The sequence below is a fragment of the Orycteropus afer genome, unplaced genomic scaffold (assembly GCF_000298275.1).
Source record: "Orycteropus afer afer isolate SDZICR_OR568_19922 unplaced genomic scaffold, OryAfe1.0 scaffold00123, whole genome shotgun sequence".
Taxonomy (NCBI): domain Eukaryota; kingdom Metazoa; phylum Chordata; class Mammalia; order Tubulidentata; family Orycteropodidae; genus Orycteropus; species Orycteropus afer.
In genome coordinates, this window is record NW_006921710.1 from 4059662 (window position 1) to 4078326 (window position 18665).

Sequence of the window (18665 nt, forward strand, 5' to 3'; positions counted from 1 at the left end):
ATGCTACCAGAACTCCTACTAGACCTCACAGACATATATAAAACACTCCACCCAACAGCAGCAAAGTATATATTCTTTTTCAGTGCATATGGATCATTCTCCAGAACAGATCACAAAGCAAGCCTCAGTAAATTCAAAAACATTGAAATAATACAAAGCAACTTCTCAGACCATAAAGATGTAAAATTAGAAAACAATGACAGGAAGAACAAGGGAAAGAAAATCAAACACTTGGAAACTGAATAACACCCTGCTTAAAAATCACTCACTCACTCCCTGCTATCGAGTTGGATCGGACTCATAGCGACCCCTCCTTAGGTTTCCGAGGCAGTATCACTACAGAAGTAGATTGCCCAACCTTCCTTCCAAGGAGTGGCTGATGGTTTTGAACCGCCAGACTTCTGGTTAGCAGTCAAATGCCTTAGGCATTATGCTACCATAGTTCCTTTGAGTGATAGAAAAAGTAGAAAATGAAATTTAAAATTTCCTAGAATCAAATGAGATGTAAACACAACATACTAAAACCTTTGGGACACAGCAAAAGCAATGCTGAAAGGTCAATTTATAAAGCCAAAATCGACAACTTCACAACCTCAATAGAAAAGGAGGAAAAAAACAAAACAAAACAAAAAACCATAATTTCCAGAAGAAAGGAAATAATAAAGATTAGAGCAGAACTAACTGAAATGGAAAATACAAATATAATAGAATCAACAAGAGTAGAAGTTGATTATTTGGGAGGATTAATAAAAGTGACGGACCACTGGCCAAATTAACAAATAAAAGAAGGAGAGAATTAGAATAACACATAAAGAATTGTACTACAACAAATTCGAAAACCTAGAAGAACTAGGCAAATTTCTAGAAATACATTACCTACCTAAACTAACGCAGACTGAGGTAGAAAATTTGAACAGATCCATAATAAAAGAATGAAAGAGGTCATAAAAGGACTCCAACAACAACAACAAAAAGCTTTGGCCCAGGCAGCTTCACTGGCAAGTTCTACCAAACACTCAGAGAAGAGCTGACACCAGTTCTACTCAAACTATACCGAGACATAGAAAAGGATGGAATCCTCCCAATTCATTCTGTGACACAGGCGTAAGCCAGATAACAAAGCCAGGCAAAGCTACCACTAAAAAAGAAAATTATAGACCAATATCTCTCATGAATATAGATGCAAAACTTGTCAACAAAATCCTAACTGATAGAATCCAACACCATATGAACAAATAATAATAATACATAATGACCAAGTAGGATTCATACCAGGTATACAAGGATGGTCCACAAAATCCATAACAGTCAACATAATCCACCACATCGATAAAGGAAAATAACTACATGATTATATCAGTTGATGCAGAAAAGGCATTTGATATAATGTGACACCCTTTCCTGATAAAAACTCTCAGCAAAATAGGCCTAGAATGGAAATTCCTCAACATAATTAAGGACATAAGCACAAAACCAACAGCCAATGTTATTCTCAACAGAGATAGACTGAAAGCATTCCCCTGACAATGGGAACCAGACAAGGATGCCCTTTCTCACCATTTGTATTCAACATTGTATTAGAAGTCCTAGCCAGAACAATAAAGCAAGAAAGGGAAATAAAAGGCATCGAAATTCGTAAGAAAAAAGTAAAGCTACCCTTATTTGTAGAAGATATGATCCTATATATAGAAAATCCCAGAGAGCCTACAAGAAAGCCACTGGAACTAATTGAAGGATTCAGTGAGGTGTCAGGGTACAAGATCAGCATACAAAAATCAATCCGATTCCTCTGCATTAACAAAGAGAACTCTGAAAAGGAAATCAGTAAAACAATGCCATTTACAATGGCCACCAGAAAGATGAAATGCTTAGAAATAAACCTAACCAAAAATACAAGATTGCACTGAGGCTTGCTTTGTGGTCTAACATATGGTCTATTCTGGAGAATGATCCAGAAACACTATTGCAAGATACCAAAAGAGATCTACATAACTGGAAGAGCACGCTCAAGGATAGGAAGTCTTAACACTGTGAAAATGTCCATACATCCAAAGCAATCTACGGATGTAATGCAATCCTGAGCCAGATTGCACCAACATTCTTTAAAGAGATGGAAAAACTAATCACCAACTTGATTCAGAAAGAAAGGAGACCCCAGAAAAGCAAAGGCAGTACTAAAGAAGAACAGAATAGGAGGCCTCACACTTCCTGATCTGAGAACCTGCTATACACCTACAATGTAGGGAATACAGTATACAGTATATGGAAGGAAGATGGGGTGATCTACTTCCAAAAAGATTTATAGCCTCAGAAACTCAGTGGAGTCACTATAAGTCAGAAATGACTTGATGGCAGTGAGGTTTTTTTGTGTATACAGCTATAGTAGTCAAAACAGCCTGGTCCTGGTATAGTGACAGACATATAGACCAATGGAACAGAATTGAGAACCCAGAAGTAAATCCATCTCCCTCTGGGCAGCTGTTCTTCAACAAAGGGCAAAAATCCATTAAATGGGGAAGAGATTGATTCTTTAACAAATGGTACTGGCAAAGCTGGGTATCTTTTTGGAGACAATGAAATGGGACCCATAGCTGACACAGTGCAGAAGAACTCACTCAAGATAGACCAGAGACCTGGATGTAAAACACAAAACTACAAAGGTCATGAAAGAAAAAATAGGGGCAAACTTAGGGGTCTGAATTTATGGCATAAATAGTCTCTCAAACATAACTAAAAATTCACAAATAGCAGAAGATAAATTAGATGACTGGGATCCCCTAAAAATTAAACACTTGTGTGGCTCAAGAAGGGCACAATCAAAACTACAGTGAGATATGATTTCACCCCGGCAATAATAACAATGATCAAAAAAGCAGAAAATAACCAATGCTGGCCAGGATATGGGGAGATTAGAACTCTCCTGCACTGCTGGTGTAAAATTGTACACCCACTGTGGAAGACAGTATGGTGCTTCCTTAAAAAGTTAGAAATAGAGATAGCATATGATCCAGCAATCCCAATACTAACTAGGCCTACATCCTAGAGAAACAAGAGCCATGAAACAAACAGATACATGCACACTCGTGTTCATCACACCATTATTCACAATAGTGAAAAGAAGGAAACAACCTAAGTTCCCATCAATAGATGAATGGATAAATAAATTATGGTACATACACACATTGGAATACTACCCAACATTAAAGTATAACAATCCGTAAAACCTTACAACATGGATGAACCTGGAAGACATTATGCTGAGTGAACTAAGTCAATCACAAAAGGACAAATATTGTATGAGACCACTATTACAAAGGGAGCTCTGGTGGCGTAGTGCCTAAGGCATTTGACTGCTAACCAGAAGGCTGGAGGCTCAAACTCACCAGCCACTCCTCGGAAGGAAAACTGGGCAATCTACTTCCATAAAGATTCACCGCTTTGGAAACACAGTGGGGGTTGCTATGAGTCAGAATCTACTTGATGACAGTGGTTTACTGTTACAAAAAGTCAAGAAAAGGTTTGTGCACAGAAAGGAACATTCTTTATGGTTACCATGGGAGGGAGAGGGAGGGAAAATCGCTAACTGGCTCGTAGACATGTATTAAACTTGGATGAAGGGAAAGGCAGCACAAAATAAGGGGGAGGTCAGTACAACATGACCAAGGCTAGAGGACACTGGGAGGTGTACAAGTAGAAGGAACAATGGTCAATACTGTTATATACACAGTCCTGCAATAACAATAACAGCAAACAGTAATTTACGAGTGGATACATAGGTGGATATGTAGACTGAACAGGTGTGGGATGGTCTATGGGAGTACACCCGTGAGCATATATAGGTATTACAGAGGCTATTTCTACATACGTGTTTGTATGTGCTGTAATACATCCAGGTATACAGTAAAGTATACAGAGGGCAAAGGTATGCAGACCCAAACACGTTAATGGACTGAGTCACTGAGTTTGAGGGTATAGGTCCATAGTCTTGGGAGACAATCTGGGTTAATTGACATAACATAATCCACAAAGACAATGTTCTACAACCTACTTTGGTGTGAGTCATGACTAGCATCTTAAAAGCTTACAAGCGGTCGTCTAACATAAAACTGTTAGTCTCTTCCCTTTTGGAGAAGAAAAGCATGAAGAAAATCAGAACTTAGGGAAACAGTCCCGTGGACTAATGGACCACACGAACCACAGCCTTCACTAGCCTGAGACCAGAGGATTGAGGTGTTCGCAACTAACGCTACAGAACAAAATGTGTGTAAATTGTTGAATGGGAAATGAATTTGCTCTATAAACTTGCATGCAGACCACAATAAAATGTTCCAAAAAATGTTTTTGATTCCCATGGAAGGGCTGGTGGATTCAAACCACTGATCTTTCAGTTAGAGCCAAGCTCTTAACTACTGTGCCACCAGTAATCCTTCTATAAAGATTACAGCCTAGGAGATCCTGTGGGGCAGTTCTACTCTGTCATGTAGGGTCACTATGAGTCAAAATTCTATTCTGCTGTACATAGGGTCACTATGAGTCAGAGCCGACTTGATGACCCCTAACAGCAGCAACAACAACATGAGTCAATTTTGACTCAGTGGCACACAACCACAACAAATCTAGTGTGAAGACAAAGATTGAAATGGTGGAGTTAAGAGTCCTTCGGGTGAGGACAGGTACAGGAAGCTCCTGCCCCCATCAAACGCCTAACCTGAGACCTCAAGATACTCCATGAAGCCAAGTTCAGAGAACTCAGCCTATGAGATTCTCTTCTTGATGTGACATGATGATTATAGGCTTCACCTACTCCTGAAGTAATAAAAACTACGCATCTTAAATTTTTTTTTTGATTGTGCAATGTCGTTTAAATACAAAGAAACAGTATGTGTTATTCTTTACATCTGGGAGAGCAATCACTAACAAACAGGTCATTTTACAGCACAGTTACAGCAGACAAAAAATAGTAACAGTATAATTATCTTTGTCCCAGTTTTGTATTAGAAATATACTTAATGAAGTGAAAATTTTAGTTTTCTATTTTTCGTGCCACGTGTGACCAAATGTAAAGAGGGTTAATATATAATAAACCTCCTGTTGTTAATGAGATAGATAGCAGTTAATTTCCTGCTGGAGTAAGAAGTTATGGCTCAGTTATCTGAAATTATATTTTACAGACTGTTGTCAGATTTAAAACATCTATTCTTTCTTTCTAATTGTCTCAATAATTGTCCAGTGTAGAACATTTCACTGTCACTTAGGTCATGGCCATGGAACCTGGTTTATGTTTTAACTTCTGGGGCAGCCTTTACTGGCAATAAAGTAAATCACAACCAGCCATTCACTTAACAACTGCTCGTTGAGCATTTACTGTGAGTGAGGCTACATCCTAGGCACTAAGGGTAAAGTAAGGAACAAAACCGAAGCCCCTGCTTTCATGCAATTTACATTTTTGTGCAGGAGAAACAGAAAATACATAAAAAGCTTTTGAGCAGAGGAGATATACCTCAAAAGATTCTTAATCCAAAAAGGCAAGAAAAAAGAAGAAAGTATAAAATTTGCAGGACAGATCAAAAGCACAAAGAAGGAAGGTAGATTTTTTTTTTTTTTTTTTGGTGATTTGGGTAAAAATTTACAGAGCAAATTCACTTTCCATATAGCAGTTCACATACATGTTGTCTCATGACATTGACCACAATTCACCACAATGCAACAGCTCCCCTCCCACTTCCTCTCGACAGTTACCTCTTCCTTGTGTCCATCCCTCCATGCATCCCCAACCCCTGAGCTGTCTCTCTGTGCATAAACAGCCCTTCTTTCTCCCATGATTGTTCTTTCCAAGGAGTGTATCTAAGAAGGAAGGTAGATTTAAAACTCCCAACTCCAGACACCCTGGGTTCAAATCCAGCTTCTTACCTTACTATTGTGGACTCTGGAAAAGTTCCTTAACCTCTCAGTACTTCCATTTCCTCCTCTTTAAAAGGGGACTAATATGTCCTCTTTGTGTGAGCATCAAATGAGTCGATGTAGGTAAAGTTCTTAGGATAGTGCCTGGCACAGGAGTGTTTATAATTAAAATAAATCAGTATGTTAAAGGTAAACCTACTACATGTTCCAATTAAAGAATTGAGATTCTCAGACTGGTTAAAAATAGAAAATCCAGCGATTTGCCATCTCCAAGTGACACCTCTAACTTATAAGGTGTAGAAAGGTTGAAAGTAAAAGAAAGAAGAAAATACACTGTGTGAACACTAACTGGAGTGGTTCTCTTAATATCAGACATGATTGACTTCAGATCAAAAAACCCTACTCAAGATGAAGATGATCAGCTTTTTAAATTTTAAATCTGTGTATGTCTGTTATAGCATACATTCAAAATATAGAAAAGCAGAAACTGACAGAAGTATGAAAACTGCAAATACATCATAATAGTGGGGAATTTGTAATGCACTTCCCTCAGCAATTGATAAAATAGATTAACAGGAAGTCGGTGAGACTATAGAAGACTTTAAAAACACAATTAATAAAATCAACATACATACCCAACAACAGAACATACATTCTTTTCAAGCACACTTCGAACCTTTCCAAAAATTGATCATATGCTGGTTTCATGAAGCAAGACTCAACAAACATCAAAGGCTAGATATCACTAAGGGTATGTTATCACCCTTAATGAGGATTAAGGTGCACCTGACCTAGACCATGATATTCAGTCACCTAATATGCATTTGAAAGGTGGACAGTGGATAAGGAAGCCTGATGAAGAATGCGTTTGAATTATAGTGTTAGCAAAGAATACTGAATATACCATGGACTGCCAGAAGAATGAACAAATCTGTCTTAGAAGAAGTACAGCCAGAATGCTCCTTAAAAGTGAGGATGGTGAGACTTCATTTCATGTACTTTGGACATGTTCTCAGGAGGAACCAGTCTCTGGAAGGGTGCCTGGTAAAATAGAGGGTCAGTGCAAAAGAGGAAGACTGTCAAGTAGATAGATCAACACAGTGGCTGCAACAATGAGCTCAAACAAACATAGCACCGATTGTGAGAATGATGCAGGACCAGGCGTGCTTCATTCTCTTGTACACAGGGTCAGTATGGGTCGGGACCAATTTGATGGCACCTAACAACAACAACAAATGTTATCTGAACCTTGCTGCTAAGCTAGATACCAAAACAATAATTCAGTGTTGAGAAATGTAGTTTTCTGGTACACCATGCTACCTGCAGCCTGTATGACTATGAGACCAGAAGAACTAGATGGTGCCTGGCTACCATTGTCAACCACTCGGAGGGGGATCTATGGAGGAGATCCTGGATAGAGAGGGAGAACAATGTGGACCAAAACCCAAAATCATTTAGGGAAAAAAAAGGAGGGGGGGGCACCAGGTTTGCTGGTCTGATAGAGCTTGGTGGAACCACTGAGACTATGGCCCCTAGCTGCCCTTCAGGTCTGGAATTTAACCCACACCTGTGGTTTCCAGCCAAACAAAAGACAGGTGTGTAAGTTGAACATTTATCCGAGGTAGATACACTCCTTGGAGAGAACAATCATGGGAACACAGAAGGGCAGTGTATGCACAGGGAGACAGCTCAGGGGGCAGGAGTGCATGGAGGGATGGACACAGGGAAGAGGTAACTATAGGGACAAAGTGGGAGGGGAGCTGTTGCATTGTGGTAAATTGTAGTCAATGTCATGAGACAAAGTGTATGTGAACTACTATTTGGAAAGTGAATTTTGCTCTGTAAATTTTTACCCAAATCACAATTTTTTTAAAAAAATGTAGTTCTAAATAACTGATGGACTAAAGAAAAAATCATACAGAAATTAGAAAACCTGTGGAGCAGAAGTAAACTTTAACAAATGTTCTATAGATCAGTTTCTGAACTCTCACCAATGCTGTGCTTATAAAGGGAGATAGAGAGTTCATGCATATTAGGAGTAAAGAAAGTGAAAACTCACTGAGCAAAGTGTCTGTGTCAAGTAGTTGGAAAAGACACAGCAAATTAAATTGAAGGAAAATACTAAGGGAAAGAGTATAAACTAATTTAAAAAAAAATAACAGAAACAGAGGACTGACACTGACAGATCTGAAAGTTGATTCTTTGAAAAGACTAATAAAATTGATAAACTTCTGGAGAGATTGATCAAGATAGAGGAGAGGGATTGAAGATAATGAATTGAGACAACACCCTGAAGACTTTTGTTGAGGAATAGAGTAGTGGCTGGAAGTAAAGGCAATGGAGTCGAGAAAGTTTTTGTAAAGGTGGACGATAGTACAGTTTGTTGTAGGAACATTTATTCACTTGACAAACATTTATTGAGCATCTACTATTTAACAGGTACTAGGATACATTCTTAACAAAATAAAAACCCCTGCCCTCTATGGGGGAGCTCTGGTGGTGTAGTGCCTAAGGCATTTGACCACTAACCAGAAGGCTGGCTGTTCAAACCCACCAGCCACTCCTCGGAAGGAAGACTAGGCAATCTACTTCTGTAGAGATCCCACCTCAGAAACCTAAGGAGGGGTTGCTATGAGTCGGGACTGACTTGACAGCATTGAGTTTGGTTTTTGGTTTTGAGCTCTCTATGGGCTGAACATTTACATTAAGTAGATACACTCCTTGGAGAGAACAATCATGGGAACACAGAAGGGCAGTGTATGCACAGGGAGACAGCTCGGGAGGCAGGAGTGCATGGGAAGGAAGGACACAGGGAAGAGCTAACTATCGAGAAGCAGTGGGAGGGGAGCTGTTACATCATGGGAAATTTCAGTCAGTGTCAGGAGGCAAAATGTGTATAAACTGCTGTATGGAAAATGAATTTGCTCTGTAAACTTTAACCCAAATCACAATAAAAATTAAAAGAAAAAATCCCTGCCCTCATAGAGCTTTTATTCTAGTAGAAGGAGACAGATGATAAACAGTAAGCATAATAATAAATTATATAATGTTGGAAAGTGGTACATACTATAAAAAAAGAAAGTAGAACTAGATAAGGGGGCTGGGTTTCCTGAAGGCACTAGGGCTCAAATGGAGGTGCTCAGGGAGGAGCTGACAGTGCATCAGTGTTAATGGGTAAGAGACAGCCTATATAGGGTCAAATGCTAGTCAGTGGGTAAAGAGGTGGTGAGGATTTGTGGAAATTCTTGTTATTGCCATATTTTCAGTTAAACCCAGTTTAACATGACTCAAAATACATTTTTTTTTTTTTTGGTTTGTTGTCCTTGTGTTGTGTGATTGGTTTGGATTTTCTTTTGCTGAAGCGCATTGTAGTTGACCACCAAGAGTCATGTGCTGTAACCCTTGAACAATTCTAACGCTGACAGAAGTGTCTTTAAGCTGGAGTAAAGCTAACCCCTAGAGATAACCCCTAAACATGCCTGCAGTGCTTTCCTAGGGACTCCTCCGTCTGGCTGTTGTGGGTTAGCCTCTAAAACATGGTTTCAGGCAGGGTGTGTAATCTTGAAATATGTAGCTCTAAGGCCCTGTTGCCTGCCTGTCATGAATACCAGCCATGGATTTGATTTCATTCTTAATGGTTGAAATGCTGTATAATGAAATTTCCAAAGCAATTAACTGTGCTTCTTCATGAGATAAAACATATTGCCTCCCACAAGACCTAAGATGCCATCTGCAGCTTTGGTTTGCATGAAGAATGTGCACTGGAGATACTTGGGTTTAATTTGCTGTTATCATTTGGGGCATGGGAAAAGGCAGGATCCATTTGTCTCTCACTTGCTGGAGACAAGGGGAGATACTACTCAGAAAAGATGATAGAAATTTAAAAATCAATCTCTGGGTTATACAGATTTTAGTAGCAGAGTTTTTTTTTTTTTTTTTTTTAACTTTTTATTGTGATTTGATGAGAGTTTACAGAGCAAATCGGTTTTCCATTCAACAGTTCATACACATTTTGTTTTGTGAGGTTGATTGCAATTCCCACAGTGTAAACAGCACTCTTCCTACTTCCTCCCTGTTTGCATTCATCCTTCTTTCCCGTCCTTTCTTGCCATCTGAGCTTTATCCCTGGCAGATGCTTTCCTTTTGATTTCATATGGTTGATAGTTCTAAGGAGTCCGTTCCTCCTGGGTGGTGGTGTTCACCTCGTACACCTGTCGGTTGTTTGGCTGAAAGTTGAGCCATGGAAGTGAGTTCATTACAGGCCTGAAGGGTTTCCAAGGGCCATAGTCTTGGTGCTGGGAACAGGGTCCACCAGTCTCTATCTGACCAGCAAACCAGGTCTTTTTATGATTTTGGGTTTTGTTCCACATTTTTCTCCCATTCTATCCAGAACCCCTTTCAGAGCAGTCAGCAGTGGTAGCCAGAAACCATCTAGTTCTTCTGGTCTTGGGATCATAGAGGCTGGGGTTCATGTGGTGTGTGAGTCCATTAGACCAGTTGTTTCCTTGGGTCTTCGATTTTCTTCACTGTTCTCTGCTTTGGACAAGAAGAGACCAATAGTTGCATCTTAGATGCACATGCTTTTTAGGACCCAGTGAAGTAGCAGAATTCTTCTAGGGAATTTTTAGAATGAAGTATTCCCTTCAAATCTACACTTAGATATAATCTTCTCCCACTCCCACTCACATGGTTTCAGAGCAGTAGGGGAATATAATAGACAACATAACCTTTACAGTGCCCTGCTCATCCTTATTTTCAGAGACGCCATAACAAAAATGAAAGATGTCTACCTAAAGAATCCTCAGATGGGAGACCCAGCCAGTTTGGATCACAAATTAACAGAAGTTGGCCAAAATATAGAAAAACTGCGACTAGAGGCCCAGAAATTTGAGGTATGAAAAGCTGTTCTTGAAAAGCTTTCTCTTTTTTTTTGTGGGGAAAAAAAAAGAAATAGGTGCCACTGAGTGTATAATGTAGAACATCACCATTTCTTTCACTAGGAGGGAGAAAACGTGGAAGGTCAGATTGCTTCCCGAGTTTTGGTAAAAGGAAAAATACTGTCATGCATTGAATGTTCTCCTTCTTGGCATATCCCATCTTAAATGTGCCCCTTAAAACTGTTTAAGGGTATATCTGTATACAGAGGTTTATTATTATTATTATTATTATGTAAGGATATCACTTGTTTGCTCTGCTTCATTTCATGTTAATAATAGATATAATCAGAAGTATACCATCCTCCATCATCTCAGTGAATCAAAAAGGGAGTTTAACAAAATCAGTTGAAGTATGTTATTGTCCTTTACCAACACCCATCATCAAAAGGTGATGTATGTAAGAGGCACACTCGGAAGGTGTGCACACAAAGCCTCTTTCTTCCCCCTAAATTTAAAGACTGCAGAGCATGGAAAAATAAGTCAGTAATTCTAATCAGAATTGATTATTTCTAGCAAGGAAGAGTCACACGTAGCTTTTTTTCATTCTTTTTAAAATCTATCAGTAAGTTAGTAAGTTTTGATTGATTGATCTATTAGCAACTAGAAATACTACTTTCTGATTATTTTTATTCTTTTGCCTTCTGCATTAGTTTCCCAAACTGGGTTGCTAAAAGCTACAGAAATTTGTCCTCTCAAAATTCGGGAGGCTCGAAGCGCAGAATCAAGGTGTTAGCAGGGCCTTGCTCTCTCTGGAGGCTCTACAGGATCCTTCCGTGCCTCTTCTAGCTTCTGGTCCATGGCTTGTGGAAACCACTCCAGTCTCTGCCTCTATCTTCACAGGGACATCTTCCCTCTGCTTCTGTTTCTTTGTCTCTGCATCTCTTCTCCTTTTCTTATTAAGGCAACAGTTGTAGTGGATCAGGGCCAACTCTCAGTATGACCTCATGTGAAGTAATTACATCTGCAAAGACGCTCTTTCCTAACAAGGTCACATTCACAGATACTAGGCATTAGGCTTTGCCATATCTTTTGGGGGAGACACAATTCAACCCATAATGTCTGCTTTACATTATTGCAAATGTTGCTGAAGATAATTTCATCCACTTTGTCTGATATACAAGTTTCTCCACTATTAAATAAAAAATGTATAATTCAAAAAAGGTAAAAAGGGAAGTATGGCTTTCAAATTGAGTGCAAGCAATGCCAATTTGACCTCATGGTCATAAAATATTGGAACCAAAAGAGATTAAAAGTGACTTGTCCACAATCATACAGCTGCCCAAGAGTATAACAGAGGCCAGTGTTCTTTCTGCCACATTGTACCCAGTTGCATAAATACAAATTTCACTTCTACTTCTCCAGCATTGCATGAATTTAAGCAGTTGCCTTTGACAAATGCAAATACACCGGAGACTCTGTGCCCATGCAGTCTTTTCACGTTGGTTTAAATGACCTTGAGTCTTTGGATGAGTTCAGGCCACAGTCCTGAATCGTTTTTGTTTTCAGGCCTGGCTAGCTGAAGTTGAAGGCAGGCTCCCTGCGCGAAGTGACCAGGCCCGCCGACAGAGTGGAATGTATGATGCCCAAAACCCGCCATCAGTCAATAACTGCGCCCAGGACCGGGAGAGGTACAGTATCTGTACAACACTGTTTTGCTAGCCTGCCTTCTGGCAAAGGAGTCATTTTGCTTTGTATTTATTCCTAAATTCTGAAATCTGGAAATGAGCAAATACACATGCTCAATACCCAAGTGCCTCTGATGGTTGACTTGTGATTTTAGAATTCAACATGGAACAGTGATCTAACATGCAGAATGGTTTAAGATGCTATTAATTACAACTCGGGGGGTTGCAAGTGCTTTGCTGTTGAACAGACTGCTTTCACGTCCTCACTGAAGTCAGTCGCTATAGTTGCTGTATGTTTTTCTTTCTTGAGCAGCCCGGATGGCAGTTACACAGAGGAGCAAAGTCAGGAGAGTGAGGTGAAGGTGCTGGCCACAGATTTCGATGACGAATTTGATGACGAGGAGCCCCTCCCCGCCATCGGGACTTGTAAAGCTCTCTACACGTTCGAAGGTGACTTCACATCAGCCCTAAGTTCCCTGTTTTTTCAATCAACCAATCCTGAGTCCCTCTTCTGTTTCTGTGATCTGAACTATCTTTTGAAGCTTTCTAAATTTTTCTAAATCTTACTCTCTTTGTTCTAATGATGGCATTGTTATTATTTGGTTGATGGCTGTCTATTTTGACTCATGGTCTGTAGAGTTTAACAATGACCGATGAGCTTAACTGCAGTGCAGAATATGGAATAAAGATTATTTTACCCATCTATTTAATATTTATAGAGCTCCTTTCTTGTAAAGGGGACACAGGTGGAATGGGGTGGCACCCGTGCTTACAGAAATAAAGTAGTTATGCATAGAGGAGAAGGCAGCCTGCAGTATTTTCCAGAAGAGGGGTAGGGTGAGGGAGGAGTTTATAGGGCAACTCCTTAAAGAGGATTAGAAAGCAACGTGGGGTGCAGTATGTCAGCGGGACGCACACTGCCAGAACACGGAAATGAGGAGAGCGGGAGGTTCATTGTGCAGCTTAGATGTGTTAGGTGGTAATAGTGGACTATAAGACTAGACAGAGGGAGATGTCAAAGGTGGGGGGCCTAGGTGGGAGAAACAGGTTTAATTTATCTGGCAAATAGCAAGGAAAGGAGCTGTGGGGAGTATTTGGGCAGGGTGTTGACATAATCAGTGCTGTGCCTTAGATTTATTGTCGTATATTTAGGGTGGATTAAAAAACCATGGTTAGAAAGGTTAGGCTAGTGTTTCCCAAACTGATGACCTTTGAAACAGTGTCCTGCAGATGGTCACTAAGGGTGCTGTAAGAAAGAAACAAAAGCATCCAGAGCTCAGATAAGTTGGGAAAGCCCTGAGATGTTCTTTGTGACAAAACCAGAAAGAGAAATACCTGTTTAAATGTTCGCAGCTTTACTGCACGTCCAAGCCTCCCCCACTCCCACCACCACACCCACTGCCACTGAGTCAACTCTGACTCATAGCAACCCTATAGGACAGAGTAGAACTGCCCCATAGGGTCTCTAAGGCTGTAAATCTTTATGGAAGCACACTGCCTCATCTGTCTCCTACGGAGTGGCTGATGGGTTCAAGTCGCTGACCTTTTCCTTAGCAGCCAAATGCTTTTAACTGCTGTACCACCAGAGCTCCTTCACTCCCCCATAGTACCCCTATTAATAGCTCCTTAAAATATAATTTGTCTTTCAGAATACTAGCTGGGGTGTAGTGGATACTTGAAATTAGCTTAGCAACGGCCATGGGGGTCTTCATTAAGGAGTGGGCACGAGAGAAGCTACAGTGGACAAATTGAGCAGACCTGCAGCGGATTGGAAGTCAGGAGCAAAGAGGGGAGGCAGTCCACGCTGCGTCCCTGGGAGGATGGAGCTGGCCCCTAAAATACGAAATCTGAAGGGGGATCTCGTTTGGGAGAAAATCAGTGAGTTCAGTTTCACCTGCTGAGTTTCAGGGGCAAGGGCAACCTCGTGGAAATGTGCAGCAGGAGGTCGAAAAAGAACCAGAAGTATGAGCAGGAGATACAGGGTTATTGCTTTAAAAGGTGTGATTGAAGGTGTGGGAGTACTTTCTTCCAAAAAGAGAAATCCAGGGGAGGTAGTTAGACTAGAGGAGAAGACCAAAGGCTTATTACCCATTGTTTGCGGGAAGGAGAAGAAAGAGGGCTCTTTGGAGGAATTAGAAAAGAAGCCTTAGAGAGACCTAAAGTAAGAACTTGGAGGTTCCTGTGTAGGAAGAGAGTGCTTGGGGGCAGTGTAAGGGATCAGTGCTAACTGCATGCGTGAAGTCAAAAGGGTGAATTTTTCACGGACCTCACGTGTCATCGCAGAAGTCCCTGTTGGCTCTTTACCTGAATTTAACAGGAATTTCCTCAAATACTCTGACTGTTGCTTTTTTTCAGGTCAGAATGAAGGAACCATCTCTGTAGCTGAAGGTGAAACATTGTATGTTATAGAGGAAGACAAAGGTGATGGGTGGACCCGCATTCGCAGAAATGAAGATGAAGAGGGTTACGTTCCCACTTCATACGTCGAAGTCTATTTGGACAAAAATGCCAAAGGTGCTAAGACTTATATTTAATACCACTTAGAAAAAATTGTTTAAACCATTGGAGTTGTTTCTCCTCACGACCATGACTGTTAGAGGCAGTTCTTCACAAGCCCGGAGGGAAAGCATCACAGTCCGTGTTCTCCTGCACACGCACAGTGCGCGTTCAGGGATCGAACTCCTGAATTTGCTTGGCTCATTTTGACTATTATCAAGTTTCACTTGTTGGGAGGAAGTTTTATGTGGAAAGCTGCCAGCTGCCATTTTACACCTGTGTCATTTGAAATACGATAAATATGTCTTCTTTCGGCAGCATCTGTAGATTAAAAAAAAAAAAAGTCACATTCTAGCTTCTAATCAGTTTTCTGAATTTAAAAGTGCACGCATATCACATCACGGGGCTGCAGAAGACTTTAGGTCCCTTACTCATCTAGTAGCCACCATTAGTGGAACCACATTAGAATGTTACAATTTGTAACTTGATATTAAGTGAACTATGCTAGTTTGTTGAATTTTACATTCATCTTAGAGGAAGTCATAAAATAAAATCTCCCCCTTCTTGAGTAAAGAAAAAAACAGTGGCTGTGGAGCTGACTGCCGTGCATGGCGACCCCGGCCGTGTTCCACGGGGTTTGCAAAGGTTGATTTTCTGCAGAAATAGTTCTCCAGGCCTTTCTTCTGAGTGCCTCTGGGGGCATTTGAATCTGCAGTCTTTAGGTTAGCACTGAGCACATTAACTGTCTGCACCACCCATGGACTCCTCAATTAAAAAAGTAAGAACATTATTATTTCTAAATTCTTACTTCTGAAAATGGTTTACTGAAACACAGTTAGGATCATTGTTTGTTGAGATTATCCTACTCTGTCTTGATCTATGTCAAGCAACCAACTGAATTCTGAAAAAGTATGGTCAAGTAGCCAGTTGATTTTTGCATACCGCCTGATTCATCTTCCCTCCACCAAATTGACCCAGGTGATCAGATGTGTTAATGCCATTTAGATCAGCTTTCGTAAAAGCAGTCCATGTCCACGCCTCAGTTCCCTTTCTTTGTAAGTTCTCCCATTTGAATCTGTTTCTGTGGGAGGTTTTCTGGCAAATGGAGCTGCGTCCAGCTCACACTTCCCCAGGTGCTCTGTAAATAGGACCAAGTTGGGGAGCGGCTCCTTCCACACACAGACACACCACTTTTCAAAGTTGGCAGGCCACAGGGTGTTTAATCATTGGCATCTTTAAGACTCTGAGCTTAAAGTCACTGGAAATTGTTTTAAGCAGCAAGCATAAGTGCTCATGTTTGGAAACACATAATTAACTTTAGCCAGAAAAATTCTCATCCTCTTTAAAGAAATCTGGGCCACATGGGAATATACACAGAAGTTGGTGAGGAAGAAGAAGGCTAGATAGTGAAACTGGTCCCGTGCAGAGACAGGTACGCCCAGTGTTTAATTGTGCCCAGTAATGAGACTTCATACCCAGTCATAGGAACTGGCTACAAGTGGGTCAGAATCAAGGCACTGAATAATTAGAATGTCTTTTTACTTGACTTTGAAAATTATTTAGTCATGGCCTTTCTACTTTTAAATAGGATAATTACCTTCTTGTCTTTACATTATTGGCTCATTTTATAAGTGCAAGACAATTTAAAGCCGATTTTCAAAGCTACAGCAGTTCAACAGGGCATAGAAACTGGCAGGAGTTATAGGTGCTTGTTGCTCTAGATGGTCTGTGTTTGAAGAGTCTAACAGCGAGTTACCTTATATTTCACAAGGGCTACCAAAACGGAATTTAGTAATCTTTACTTAATGAAACTCTGACTTAACACAAAAGCCAAAAAAAAAAAAAAAGCCTTTTAATTTTTAAATAATTATGGATTCTCAGAGGCCCACATACCCTTCACCTCCTAGTTTTTCTCAATGGTTGCAGGTTACATCTTATACATTATAGTGTACTATCAAAGGGAGCTCTGGCGGTGTAGTGTCCAAGGCACTTGGCTGCTAACCAGAAGGCTGGCAGTTCAAACCCACCAGCCACTCCTTGGAAGGAAGGTGGGGCATCCTACTTTCATAGTGATACCACCTTAGAAACCCAAGGAGGGGTTGCTGTGAGTCGGATCGACTCTACAGCAGTGAGTTTGGGGTTTTTATTTGGGGGGGCAGGGGGTTATACTGTCAAAGCCAGGAAATGAACACTGGTCAGCTTGATTTAAAAAAAACAAACAAACAAACAAAAAAAACTACCTCTTTATCTAAATAGATTATTAAAATGTTGTAAAATTTTTGTCCTATTTTGGATTGTTTGCCTCTGCTGACAGTAAAAGTACCATCTTGAGCCCAGACCTCTTCACGGTGGGAATTGCAGTTCTCCTTTTTAAGTACTGAACCAAGAAAATCAGCTGACCATGGACATTTGTTTCAATGAGATCACCAGGGAGGCCTGGTGGTACAGTGCTTAGAACACCCAACTGCTACTCTAAAGGTCTGTGATTCAAATCCACCAGCCCCTCCAAGGAAGAAAGATGAGGCAGTCTGCTTCTATCAAGATTACAGCCTTGGAAATCCTATGGGGCAGTTCTACTCTGTCCTGCAGGGTCACTGGGAGTTGGAATCGTCTCAGAAGCAGTGGGTCTTTTTTGTCTTCTTAAGGAGGTTATGAACTTTAGGCATGTAACCAAATGAATGGGAGACCTAAGATGTTAAATCTGACTTTCCTATCCAATGATGAAGTCATTTCCAGGCTGTTAACTATTGGAGAAAGCCAGCTGAACACTGAAGAAGCCGAAAACAGGACAAGACAAACATTAGCTTTTAAAAGCCTGCCTTGAGAAGTATGGTGTTCTGTGAAGGTGTTTTGTTTGTTTGTTTCTTTGGAGTTGTGCACATTTAATTCTGAAAATAGCTCCATTGGTTTGCATAGGACGTGGAAAAGAGAGCAGACTGTATGCATAAATTTATGGTCGTTCTTTTAAACTGTGTGCCTCAGCCCCTGCAAGTGAATATATGTAATAGTGACTGAACAGTTAAAGACATTTTGTAGTTGCAGTTCCTCTAGTCAATGTTTGAAGTAGTAGCAAAAGTATTGAAACAGTCCCCAAAGCATGGGGAATTTCCATTTCCACCCAGGGCAGTGTCTTTGTTTTCTTCCAACAGTTCTCCAGAAAAATAAACCAAACGAAATCTCGGGTGGTTGATGAAGTTTTCTTCACTGCCTTTAGAGATAGCCTGACTGGTTCACAATGTGTGTGTAGAAACTTGCCTCCCTGCCTTGTCTATAAATCTGTCAGACCTCACCCCAAATAACACCCTTGGCGGGGGAAAGCTGTTGCTTTCTGGGACCCCGGAATTCAAACCAGTTGTTTTGTTTTAAATAATGCCAGTGCACTTTTGGTGTGGTTTCTTAAGATGTGGTTATTTAATAATTGCCAAAATATTTAGACGAGTGTCATTTTCAATTGGTCAACTGGATTGTGACTTCTTTTGTGGTGGTTTTTGTTTCCAATTGTTTTCTGTTAAATAAATCCCCCCACAGAGTATATTTGTATATACTGCAAATTAAAAATTTACCCGATCTAGTTGTTTGAACGTTTGACTCTTTTTATCAGTTTGTTTTATTGGTTATTCTGCTGCCTAATGACCTTTTTGTTTTTGTAACGGCTGGGGAGGCCGCAAGGACTGTTACACTAGCTAGCTCCTCTGCTGCCTGCTCC

General features: G+C 40.5%; 1 protein-coding gene across 1 annotated transcript in view; it reads left to right on the top strand.

Annotated features, from left to right (window-relative positions):
• The window catches only part of FNBP1 (formin binding protein 1), a 207839-nt gene extending 192842 nt beyond the window's left edge, over positions 1-14997 (top strand). Inside the window, exons 14-17 of the mRNA XM_042781451.1 lie at positions 10661-10793; positions 12345-12466; positions 12777-12913; positions 14819-14997. Coding sequence (XP_042637385.1) covers positions 10661-10793; positions 12345-12466; positions 12777-12913; positions 14819-14997 — 571 coding nt within the window. The remainder of the gene's footprint in view (positions 1-10660; positions 10794-12344; positions 12467-12776; positions 12914-14818) is intronic.
• The last annotated feature ends 3668 nt before the right edge of the window (positions 14998-18665 follow it).